The sequence below is a fragment of the Lepisosteus platostomus genome, chromosome 16, assembly GCF_059453375.1.
Source record: "Lepisosteus platostomus isolate fLepPlt1 chromosome 16, fLepPlt1.hap1, whole genome shotgun sequence".
In the NCBI taxonomy this organism is placed as follows: Eukaryota; Metazoa; Chordata; class Actinopteri; order Semionotiformes; family Lepisosteidae; genus Lepisosteus; species Lepisosteus platostomus.
This window is the reverse complement of record NC_142626.1, coordinates 944,695-956,658: the sequence shown is the minus strand read 5'-3', so window position 1 is coordinate 956,658 and position 11,964 is coordinate 944,695. Positions and strand designations below refer to the sequence as shown.

Genomic DNA, 11,964 nt, shown 5'->3' with positions numbered 1-11,964 from the left:
TTGCTCAGGTCACACTCTCCAGAGACTGCAGTCCTTTCTGCCAGTAGAATCAGGCCATTCCAACTTATTTATTATTTACTGGTGGTAAGAATATTAGAAACTGCAGCAGTGGTGGTGGTGATGGTAATTGCAGATCTATTGGCAATAGGACCAACAGTTGTGTGAGTATGCAATAACATCATTTAGAAAATATTGTAATATATATCGCAATAAATTGTATCACAGCCGTTCAGGGAGATCGTGTCTGTTCAGGCACAGAGGTCTAGACACCATCATCACTCTGCCAGTCTGTCCCAGCCTGCTGTCCGCAGGGATCTTCCGACAGGCAGCAGGCCCGAGTGCCGAGTCTGGCCGCTCTCCGGGCGCCCTCTGCATCCCAGACACGACTCACCTCGGACTGCGCTGGAAAGGCACGGATGGACCTCCCGGCAGCTCCCGGGGAACGCCGCGGCGGGACCGCCGTCCAGGAGAGGCCCTCCGGCCAGACGCTGCACCCCCGGCAGCGCCAGCCGAACTTAGGCAAGCGCCCGTGCTCACCTCCCGCCGGGCCGGGCCGGGCCGACCCGGGCCCTGGTCCTGCTCCTGGTCCTGGAGGGGTCGGTGTGGGTCTGCAAGCGATCACCCCAGGAGACCTGGGAAAACTGCACACACAGCGCCCCCCACAGGACCAAGCCTGGATAGCCCCCAGCGCTCGGGCCCCGAGGTGGCAGAGCCCTCAGTCACATGACCGAATGATCTCATTATTTAAGTAGCTGCACAATTCTGGGTACCTGAACCGGGCCGAAGGTGTGGTACCTGGACCTCTTACCTCAGGGCAGCTGTAAACGACCTTCAGTACCATCAGCAGGTGAAAGGTCTGACAGGTCACTCGGTTTCTCCTCCGACAGCGTTCCCAGGGGGTTCTCCCACCTGGTCCTGGGGACGCCCCCACACCCGCTGGGTTCGGTAGCCCCCCCCCCGGAGCTGCGCTCAGCTCCCACACCGGCAGGACCGCAGTGCAGCCCAGCAGGGCCGGTCCAGACCGGTTCTGCAGCCCCGGTGTTTCCCAAACCGAGGACCGGAGCAACTGCCGGTTCCCAGCCCTGTTCCCTCGGGATTCTGCCCCGGACTTCCCGACAGGAGGGGGGTCCGGATTCTGAGACACAGCCTGGGCCCTGGCTAAGCGCTAAAAGAGGAGGGTGACTGTTGTAAAAGCCACGGGTTCGAGAGCCACTGTGCCTTCGCAGCAAGAGAGCTCTGCCAGTATTCCCAATCCCATCCCCACCTCCCGTTCCCCCATCCCTGATTCCTGGTCTATTATCCCCAAACCCCAATTCCTAATCCCAAAACACCAATCTACTTCTCCGATCCCTGATCCCCGATTCCTGATCTATCATCCCCATCCCTGATCCCCGATTCCCGGTCTATTATCCTCGATCCCTGATCCCCTTTCCCTTTCCCTCTGCAGCAAGCCTGCGGGACACGGAGCGCCACCACCTGCCTGTCCTTCCAGTCGCCTCCCCAGGGGGGCGCCGCCAAGCCCGGGAGAGGATCTTCTCCACCTGCGAGGTGCCCGAAGCCGTCATACAGCAGCTCATCCGCAGCTCAGGTAACAGGGCGTCAGCGCCGCTCCGGTCGGGCCGGGCCAGCTGACCCGATACCGTCATACAGCAGCTCTTCCTGTCTAACAGGTACTGTTAGAGAGAAGCCAGGGTATCGGCTTCAACAACATGACTGGGCTGCTTGTTCCACTCTCCCACCTCTCTTAGCGTAGAGTAGTTGCTCCTGTCCCGACTGGAGGATCTCACCCAGGAGTTTCTAGAGAGAAGCCAGGGTATCGGCTTCAACAGCATGGCTGGGCAGCTTGTTCCACACTCCCACTGCCCTTTGTGTAAAGAAGTGCCTCCTGCTCTTGGTTTTATATTCAAATTCAGGAAGGGGATATTTTCACTTTTAAAATGTTTTTAAATCGTAAACAGTTTGAGCCTGAGACAAGACCTTGCGGGCGCTTGTCATGTTAACGATCCTGCAGCTAATTAAACAATTACATCAGCTCCGACACTGAGCCCAGAAGGGCCCCCAGAAACCCCCAGAGACCCCCAGCGGTTCAGTGGCTCTGGTGTGCAGGACGGTCCGAGCAGGACGATCACTCTCTCTTCTCCTTCCCCCCGGTCCTGTCCGGTCAGAGAGGGACAGGAGGCAGAGGGCCCTGCAGGCCCGGCGCAGCTGCCTGGGCCGGGCCTGGGGCGCGCTGCTGGACCGGTGCCGCCTGCTCTACCAGATCGTCTTCGCCTTCACCGAGTCGCGCCCCCTCGACAACTTCCTGCTGGCCGTCGTGGTGCTGAACACGGGCGCGCTGGTGGCCCAGACCTTCGACAGCGTGGCCGTGCGCGGAGGTAGGAGGCCGGTTCTGCGGCGCGGCGCGGCCCGGTCCAGTCCGATCACCCTGCTCACCCCTCCTGCTCCCTGTCCAGGCTGGTTCTTCTCCGCCATGGACGCCAGCTTCCTCTCCATCTACCTGATGGAGTTCGCGCTCAAGGTGTTCGTCTGGGGCCGCGTCTACTTCAGGAACGCCTGGAACATCCTGGGTGAGTCAGGGGCTGGACACGTCCCGGACACTGGACAGCTCAGGGCTGGACACGTCCCGGACACTGGACAGTCAAGGGCTGGACACATCCCAGACACTGGACAGCTCAGGGCTGGACACTTCTTACTCACTTGACAGCTCAGGGCTGGACACTCCCCAGACACTGGACAGTCAAGGGCTGGACACATCCCAGACACTGGACAGCTCAGGGCTGGACACTTCTTACTCACTTGACAGCTCAGGGCTGGAAACTCCCCAGACACTGGACAGCTCAGGGCTGGACACTCCCCAGACACTGGACAGCTCAGGGCTGGACACTCCCCAGACACTGGACAGCTCAGGGCTGCACACAACCCCTACACTGGACAGCTCAGGGCTGGACACTCCCCAGACACTGGACAGCTCAGGGCTGCACACAACCCCTACACTGGACAGCTCAGGCACATTGCACTTAAAAACAGAGGACCCCACGATCCTGGTGAGCACCCCCAGACCGCACCGCCACTGGCGGCGGCCCCGGGGTCCCCCACTCACGGCCGGAGCTCAGACACGTCCCCCCGCCTTCCAGACTTCGTCATCGTCTTCATGAGCCTGGTGGACTTCGTCCTGCCCCTGATCCAGTCCACCAGCAGCTTCAGCAGTGGGAACGCCTCCACGGTCTTCCGAATCCTGCGCATCTTCAAGGGCATCAGGGCCATCCGGGCCTTCCGGGTGCTCCGGACGATCCGGTAGGACCCCCGCGCTCTTCTGTTCTGGGATACCCTCTCTGGGATAGTCCGGGGAAAACTGTCAAAAATCCCAGTACTGACATCAGAACACTGTGGATCGGGTGCGGTCTGGTTAGACCAGGAGGACAGCCGGTCCGGCGGTTCAGGTCCGGTCCTGTTAGACCAGGAGGACAGCCGGTCCGGCGGTTCAGGTCCGGTCCTGTTAGACCAGGAGGACAGCTGGTCCAGCGGTTCAGGTCCAGTCCTGTTAGACCGGGAGGACAGCTGGTCCGGCGGTTCAGGTCCGGTCCTGTTAGATCAGGAGGACAGCCGGTCCGGCGGTTCAGGTCCGGTCCTGTCAGACCAGGGGGACAGCTGGTCTTGAAGATGAGTTTGCAAGCATCACTAACCACCTCTCTCCCTTGTGTCTCTGTCCTCCCTTGCTCTCCCTGGTACTGTCCAGATTCTTACAGAACCTGCAGGCCATCATGTCCACCTGCCTACAGTCTCTCCAGTCCATGGGAGCCATCATCGTACTAATGTTCACCTTCCTGTGTATCCTTATGTTATTGTTGGACAGCTCATGGACACTTCCCATACACTGGACAGCTCAGGGCTGGATACTTTCTGTACCATGGACAGCTCAGGGCTGGACACTTCCTATACACTGGACAGCTCAGGGCTGGACACTTTCTGTACCGTGGACAGCTCAGGGCTGGACACTTCCTATACACTGGACAGTCACCAGAGCACAGTGGTCAAACACCCCCTCTCTGAATCAGACATGAGGGTGGCATGATGCCTTAGCGTCCAGTCATGTTTGCGGTCATCTTCCGGGAGATGTTCAGTGTGTCGGACCCAGATCGCTTCGGGTCCATGTTCAAGACCATCTTCACCCTCTTCCAGCTGCTCACCCTGGACGACTGGGCCTACATCTACTCCACCAGCCGAGACCAGGGTGAGACAGAGACCTGCCTGCCCCATCCGCAGTGCAGACACACTGCTTTCAGCTCCGACACACTGCTCTCAGCTCCATCACACTGACACACTGCTCTCAGCACATCACACCAACACACTGCCCTCAGCTCCTTCACACAGACACACTGCTCTGAACTCCAATACACTGCTCTCAGCTCCGTCACACAGGCACACTGCCCTCAGCTCCTTCACACAGACACACTGCTCTGAACTCCGATACACTGCTCTCAGCTCCGTCACACAGGCACACTGCCCTCAGCTCCTTCACACAGACACACTGCTCTGAACTCCGATACACTGCTCTCAGCTCCGTCACACAGGCACACTGCCCTCAGCTCCTTCACACAGACACACTGCTCTGAACTCCGATACACTGCTCTCAGCTCCGTCACACAGACACACTGCTCTGAACTCCGATACACTGCTCTCAGCTCCGTCACACAGGCACACTGCCCTCAGCTCCTTCACACAGACACACTGCTCTGAACTCCGATACACTGCTCTCAGCTCCGTCACACAGGCACACTGCCCTCAGCTCCTTCACACAGACACACTGCTCTGAACTCCGATACACTGCTCTCAGCTCCGTCACACAGACACACTGCTCTGAACTCCGATACACTGCTCTCAGCTCTGTCACACAGGCACACTGCCCTCAGCTCCTTCACACAGACACACTGCTCTGAACTCCGATACACTGCTCTCAGCTCCGTCACACAGGCACACTGCCCTCAGCTCCTTCACACAGACAGACTGCTCTGAACTCCAATACACTGCTCTGAACTCCAATACACTGCTCTCAGCTCTGTCACACTTACACACTGCTCTCAGCACAGTCACACAGGCACACTGCTCTGAGCACAGTCACACCGACACACTGCTCTGAGCACAGTCACACTGACACACTGCTCTCAGCTCTGTCACACTTACACACTGATCTCAGCACAGTCACACAGGCACACTGCTCTGAGCACAGTCACACCGACACACTGCTCTGAGCACAGTCACACTGACACACTGCTCTCAGCTCTGTCACACTTACACACTGCTCTCAGCTCTGTCACACAGACTCACATAAACACTGCAACATGAGCAGCAAGAGAGCGTCATCACTAGGCGCCCCTGGTGCATGCAGCTGCTGACCCCTCCATCGGAGACTAGAGAGTGATTGAGTTCCTTCAGCCTGTATATGAGTGAGAGAGTGTGTACAGACACCACAGCTGCGTCTCCCAGCCGGCTGAGTGTCTCCGCTTCTCCCGCAGGCTACCCCTACATCATCATCTTCCTGGTGCTGTACATCGTGGTGGAGTACTTCACCTTCCTCAAGTGGGTTCCCCTCCGCCACCCAAACCCCAGACGATCACCCTGACATTTCGCTCGCTCCAGTCGTGTCCTTCTCTGCAAGGTGTGAGGCTGTGGATCAAGCATCTCCTTCTCTCTCCCATCTTCTCTCTCCTCAGCCTGTTCATCGCCGTCCTGGTCGATAACTTCCAGCTGGCCATCAAGAGGCGCATGGAGAGGAAGAAGGACAAGGTGGGTGTCATCTGGGTGCTGGGGTGGGGTGGGGTGGGGTTCTGCCACTCTGAAATGTGCAGATTCTGGGGCCTGAAGGAGCAGTAAGTCTTTCTAAACTCATCACCTCCTGAACGCAGGGGTACAAAACCACAGACATCCGGTCTTGTTGGACCAGCTGGTCCAGTGGTTCAGGTCCAGGAGGACAGCCGGTCCGGTGGTTCAGGTCCTGTCTTGTTGGACCAGCTGGTCCGGTAGTTCAGCTCCAGTCTTGTTGGACCGGGAGGACAGCCGGTCCGGTGGTTCAGGTCCTGTCTTGTTGGACCAGCTGGTCCGGTGGTTCAGGTCCAGTCCTGTTGGACCGGGAGGACAGCCGGTCCGGTGGTTCAGGTCCTGTCTTGTTGGACCAGCTGGTCCGGTGGTTCAGGTCCAGTCCTGTTGGACCGGAAGGACAGCTGGTCCGGCGGTTCAGGTCCGGTCCTGTTAGACCGGGAGGACAGCTGGTCCGGCGGTTCAGGTCTGGTCTTGGACTGGGAGGACAGCTGGTCCAGTGACTCAGTTCTGAAGATGAGTTTGTTAGCATCACAAACCACCTCTCTCTCCTGTGTGTCCCTGTCCTGCCTTGCTCTGCCCGGTACTGTCCCGATTCTTACAGAACCTGCAGCTCTCCGTGTCCCCGAGCAAGGGACTGAACCCCCTTGTATTCATCTGGGATGTAAACCTGAAGTAAACGAGTTGTTATAAATTAGCACTGCAAGCCCTGACAAGAATGCCACAGCATGATATCGACCTTACAAGACAACAAGGCCGGCGGTGTCAGAACACAGCCCTCTGCAATAACCTCCTCTCCCTCTGCAGTCCTGCACCCTCGACGACTCTGAGGACGACACGGCGGCTCTGAAGAAGAAGGGTAGCCCGGAGCTTCCTCATGTCACTCATCCACAAACTCACTGTGGTACACTATGGTGAAGGTACAGCAGAGCCCGGTGAGATGAGGGTAAAAGTACAAAGGCAGTGTCTTTCCCTTGAAGGTCAGCCGTCAGGGGAGCAGGACAACGAGACCTCCCTTCAGAGAGCCATTCAGCAGAACTACAGCCAGAACAAATTCAGCAAGAGGTTAGTGACCGAGGCCCGAGGACCAGAGCCAACTCAGAACACGGACTGGACTAAGTGATTCTGTACCCCAACAGTCCAGAGACCACTGTTCCAGTCTGGGTCACACTGTACCCCTACAGTCCAGAGCCCGCCGGTCCAGTCTGGGTCACACTGTACCCCTACAGTCCAGAGCCCGCCGGTCCAGTCTGGGTCACGCTGTACCCCTACAGTCCAGTCTGGGTCACCCTGTACCCCTACAACATGAGGAGAAGAAGCTGTTGGAGGGGGACAGGGTCCCCGAGTAAGTCAGCCTCCTCGTCTGCCACCAGGGAGGTCCAGCTGATGACCAGCTACTTCCGGCTGCTGGCGGCCATCGACCTCCAGCACCACGCCTTCCGGTCGCAGGGAGCCACGCTGGACCGGGTCGTCGACACCTTCTTCGAGGTGAGCCCCTGCGCCCGCGTTCCCGCGACGCGACTGACCTCTGCCCCGGGACGAGACCCGGCTCTCCGGCGGAGACTCGCGTGCCCACGTCCCCGGAGCCCCTGCAGGCCGGTCCCGGGACGTCAGAGAGCCCCCTGCTTGAATTCTCGGGGAAGCTGGGAGCAGCCTGGGCACAACCGTGGGCGCCTGGGGGTGAAAGGGGGGGGGCGATTTTCCGCAGTTCAAAATACTGCCGCTACCCACCCCTGCAGAAACACACTCTTCGACAGCGCCAGTGTACCCCCCAGGGGTGGGGCCCGGTCACGGGTCAGGGCCAGCTATTCTGTTATTCTGTAGCCCTACAGTCCAGAGACCACTGTTCCTGTGTGTGTCGCACTGTACCCCTACAGTCCAGTCTGGGTCACACTGTACCCCTACAGTCCAGTCTGGGTCACACTGTACCCCTACAGTCCAGAGATCACCGGTCCAGTCTGGGTCACACTGTACCCCTACAGTCCAGTCTGGGTCACACTGTACCCCTACAGTCCAGAGACCACTGTTCCTGTGTGTGTCACACTGTACCCCTACAGTCCAGTCTGGGTCACACTGTACCCCTACAGTCCAGAGACCACTGTTCCTGTGTGTGTCACACTGTACCCCTACAGTCCAGTCTGGGTCACACTGTACCCCTACAGTCCAGAGACCACTGTTCCTGTGTGTGTCACACTGTACCCCTACAGTCCAGTCTGGGTCACACTGTACCCCTACAGTCCAGTCTGGGTCACACTGTACCCCTACAGTCCAGAGACCACTGTTCCTGTGTGTGTCACACTGTACCCCTACAGTCCAGTCTGGGTCACACTGTACCCCTACAGTCCAGAGACCACTGTTCCTGTGTGTGTCACACTGTACCCCTACAGTCCAGTCTGGGTCACACTGTACCCCTACAGTCCAGTCTGGGTCACACTGTACCCCTACAGGGGCCCCTGAAAGGCCTTTACTAGGAGACACAACGGCACCCCGCCCCGCCCCCCCCAAAATCCAGCACACACGTTTACAAAACAACCTGTCGCCTTTATTCCAAACCAAGCTGCCCCTCGGGCAGGCAGGGTCGCCGAGAACAGCAGTCCGCTGGGAAAATATCAAAATCCCGCAATCCCAGAACCGGGAGGCACCTCCGACAACGGGGTCTTCCCGACCTGTGGCGCAGGAATCAACCCCCCGTCCCAGACTCCAGCTCCAGACCCGGAGTCCGGGCGCAGGAGATCCGGCAGGGACCGGAGGGAGCGCTCCCCAGGCTGAGGGTCCGAGTTTATGGCAGCTGCGCAGTCCCGGTCTTGGCACAGGGTTCGACAGACGGGGGCAGACACACGGACACGTGGCTCAGGACAACCGCGGAAGCTCAGGTTCCCCGGGATCCTTCGGGGAACAGCCGGACGAGATCCCGGGATTCCGAAGGGCAGCGGAGGGGCGCCCCGATCCTCACCGCCCCGGCTCTCTCCCTCTCGTTGCAGGCGGCGGAGGAGGAGGAGGAGGAGTGTCACAGGCAAGAGAAGGACTGAGAGCCCCCCACAGCCCCCCCCCCAATAAAGACCCCGCTGACCCACACCGGCTCGCTTCCTCGTGCCGTGAGAAATTCCCAGATTCCCGCCCCTCCCTGCGGGGGATCGGCGCTCCTCGCTCTGGTCCTGGAGAGGCACTGCGTTCACGGTCATGAAGACCCTTCATTGATTCCAGTCACTGAGACCCCTAGCTGAGAGTTCTGCAGCCGAGACCCCTACTTGATTCTGTGAGGTCACTGCAAGCACCCCAGGGGACCAGGAGAGAGGAGCCCCGATACAGATCACGTAAAAAAAGCAGGAGGGTGCTGATCAATACCGGCCTGAGATCAGCTGCCCGGTCAGAGGGCGCCACGCGGCTCAGTCTGAACAACGTCAGCCTGCTGGAACAGGGGTGGGGGAGAGGTCACTCTGCCCCCTGGTGGCTCACCCCAGCAGCAGAGGGAGGGACTGCCCGTTTCCCACGGTGCTTTGCGGGTGGCCCAGCCAGGCTGAAATACTGAAGGGGGGTGTTTGAGCGTGCTCCCGCGTCCGCTTGGCGGTGTGCCCCCCCCGTCGGTCACGGTCTCGGGGAGGCAGGGGGGCGGTCAGTTGCCGGCGGGGTCCAGCGGGCCGGTGACCCGGAAGTGGATGCCGTCGCCGGGCAGCGGGGAGGGGATGAGTGGGCAGAGCCAGGCCAGGTACCAGCGCCGGCCCAGGCACTCCTGGAGGTTGCGGCGCCAGCCCAGGCTGTAGGGGCGGCGGCTGGAGTACCACTCCCGCGTGGTCTGGCCGCGCAGCATCAGCGCCGCGTGGAAGAACAGGAAGGCCGCCACCAGCAGGAAGCCCACGACGCAGGTGTCGGCGATGAAGGCGAAGGCGAACGCCCTCGCGGTGACCTGGCCTGAGACAGGGGAGAGGAGGCACAGGGAGGGGAGGAGAGAGAGGGGAGAGGAGGCACAGGGAGGGGAGAGGAGGCACAGGGAGGGGAGAGGAGGCACAGGGAGGGGAGGGGAGAGGAGAGGAGGAGAGAGAGGGGAGAGGAGGCACAGGGAGGGGAGAGGAGGCACAGGGAGGGGAGAGGAGAGGAGGCACAGGGAGGGGAGGGGAGAAGGAGATAGAGGGGAGAGGAGGAGAGAGAGGGGAGAGGAGGCACAGGGAGGGGAGAGGAGAGGAGGAGAGAGAGGGGAGAGGAGGCACAGGGAGGGCAGGGGAGAGGAGGAGAGAGAGAGACAGAGGGAAGAGGGAGACAAAAGGGAGAGGAGGGGAGATTGGCGAGAGAGATGGGAAAGGAGAGAGAGAGGGGAGAGGAGACACAGGGAGCAGAGGGGAGAGGAGGCACAGGGAGGAGATGGGAGACACGACAGTGAGTGACACGGCCCAGGCTGGCATGGAGGAGCACCCTCCAGCACCTCTAGGTCCTGCACGCACAAGAGCCAGTGTGTCTGTGTGGGCTTGTGACTGCACCTGTGCACACGCGTGAGTGTGCACCTGTGCACGTGTGTGTGTGAGTGTGAATGTGAGCGTGTGTAATTGTGCACGTGTGTGTGTGAGTGTGAATGTGAGCGTGTGTAATTGTGCACGTGTGTGTGCGTGAGTGTGCGCGAGTGTGAGCGAGTGTACGCGCGCGTGAGTGCGCACACGTCCCTGAGTGTGAACGGGCGGCGGGGGGTGGGGCGCGACTGACCGGAGACCAGCATGACCCAGGGCGCGAGCAGCAGCAGGGCGCTGTGCAGGGTGAGCCCCTCGCTCAGGACCAGCAGGAAGACCTCGGTGTTGAGCACCACGGCGTACAGCAGCCCCGCCCACATGAAGAGCAGGCTGCTCAGGAAGTAGCGGTAGTTGCGGAAGCCCACGCACTGGCCGAAGAAGACGCAGTGGTGGTCCCGGCGCAGGACGCACACCCCGCAGTCGTGGCAGTGGGAGCAGCGCGGGGGGGTGTGCGTCTCGCAGCTGTAGCAGTACCTGGGGGGGGCAGAGCAGCGGTTAGCGACACGGCCTCACACGGAGCCAGTCCCCGGGGCGACAGGAGGGACGTGGCAGCTGGTCTGGCTGCTCGGGTCCGGTTCTGTTAGACCGGGAGGACAGCTGGTCCGGCGGGTCGGGTCCGGTCCTGTTCTGTCAGAACACAGGGATGCAGTGCTCAGCGGTGCTGCCTCACAGCGCTGGGACACAGGGTTCGATGCCGGAGCTGGGGTGCTGTCTGTGTGGAGTTTGCATGCTCTCCCGACGTTGGCGTGGGCTTCCCAGTGCTTGCTGGGATAGACCCTACGCTGGAAGACGGAGGCACCGGTGTGAGCCGCCTTCGCCTGACCTACCTCCAGCCCTGGCCCATGCCCTCCCCTCCGAGGAAGACCCCCCGGACGCTGGGGTCCGTCCTGAGGAAGAGCACGGAGTTCCAGGCGATGTTGCCCAGCATGAAGGCCTGGGCGCCCAGGTGGGCCGCCTTCCACGGCGCCGTCCAGCCCGCCCGCCCCGGCGCCTCGGCCAGGACCAGGTAGCTGACCTCCGCCGTGATGGACAGCACGAGCAGCGTGTTCACCACCACCGGCAGGCGGCGGCACGCGCGCTCCAGCCGGCCCCACGTCCGGTAGCAGAACGACCGCATGCTGGACCGCAGGCCGGAAGCCGGAAGTTCGAGTCGCTGGGCAACGACAAGTCGTTTGCTGTTGGTGGGGATTTTCGGCCACACAATGTAACGCAAAAAACGTGTGCGTGCTTCTTTCAACAACGCCTCCCTCTTCCCTATAAATACGTGGGGACAAGTACAGCCCGTCTACGCTAGAAACGCAGATACAATACGAATCTTCTCGCTACCCGCGCCACAGTGCCGGAATGGCGCCGTCGTCTCATCTGTAATGAACGTCTCTCCCTCTCCTTCTCCTCCTCCCGGCGGCTTCCAAACGCATCTCTTCGAGAACAAAGCCGACAGCGATCACAGGCAGGAAAAATAAAAACGAGGATCGCCTTTTCCAGGCTTTCGGAAAGACGAGAAAAAGTACAAATGTTTCGGAGCTGTAACTGACGCCTCCCACGCTCCAAATAATAATAATAAAAAAATAAATAAATAAAAGACGGGTACAAATCTGGCGGTTTTAATAGAGAAAGTTCTGCCCAGCGCCTGCTCCGCGGACACACCGCAACG

General features: G+C 60.2%; 2 protein-coding genes across 2 annotated transcripts; one reads left to right on the top strand and one right to left on the bottom strand.

The window, feature by feature from the left end:
- The first annotated feature begins 15 nt into the window (after positions 1 to 15).
- On the top strand, positions 16 to 8,865 carry LOC148646573 (cation channel sperm-associated protein 1-like). Its single transcript, XM_088608772.1, has 14 exons — positions 16 to 161; positions 288 to 519; positions 1,448 to 1,588; positions 2,166 to 2,375; positions 2,454 to 2,567; positions 3,135 to 3,294; positions 3,737 to 3,828; positions 4,088 to 4,231; positions 5,514 to 5,577; positions 5,712 to 5,784; positions 6,622 to 6,673; positions 6,795 to 6,879; positions 7,188 to 7,302; positions 8,796 to 8,865. The coding sequence occupies exons 2-14, from the start codon at positions 417 to 419 to the stop codon at positions 8,841 to 8,843; spliced, it is 1,401 nt and encodes a 466-aa protein (XP_088464898.1). The 5' UTR covers positions 16 to 161; positions 288 to 416; the 3' UTR covers positions 8,844 to 8,865.
- zdhhc24 (zDHHC palmitoyltransferase 24) lies at positions 8,335 to 11,427 on the bottom strand. The gene is made up of 3 exons (XM_088608785.1): positions 11,138 to 11,427; positions 10,507 to 10,784; positions 8,335 to 9,723 (listed from the first exon to the last, which is right to left on the bottom strand). The coding sequence occupies exons 1-3, from the start codon at positions 11,425 to 11,427 to the stop codon at positions 9,428 to 9,430; spliced, it is 864 nt and encodes a 287-aa protein (XP_088464911.1). The 3' UTR covers positions 8,335 to 9,427.
- Positions 11,428 to 11,964: the final 537 nt, after the last annotated feature.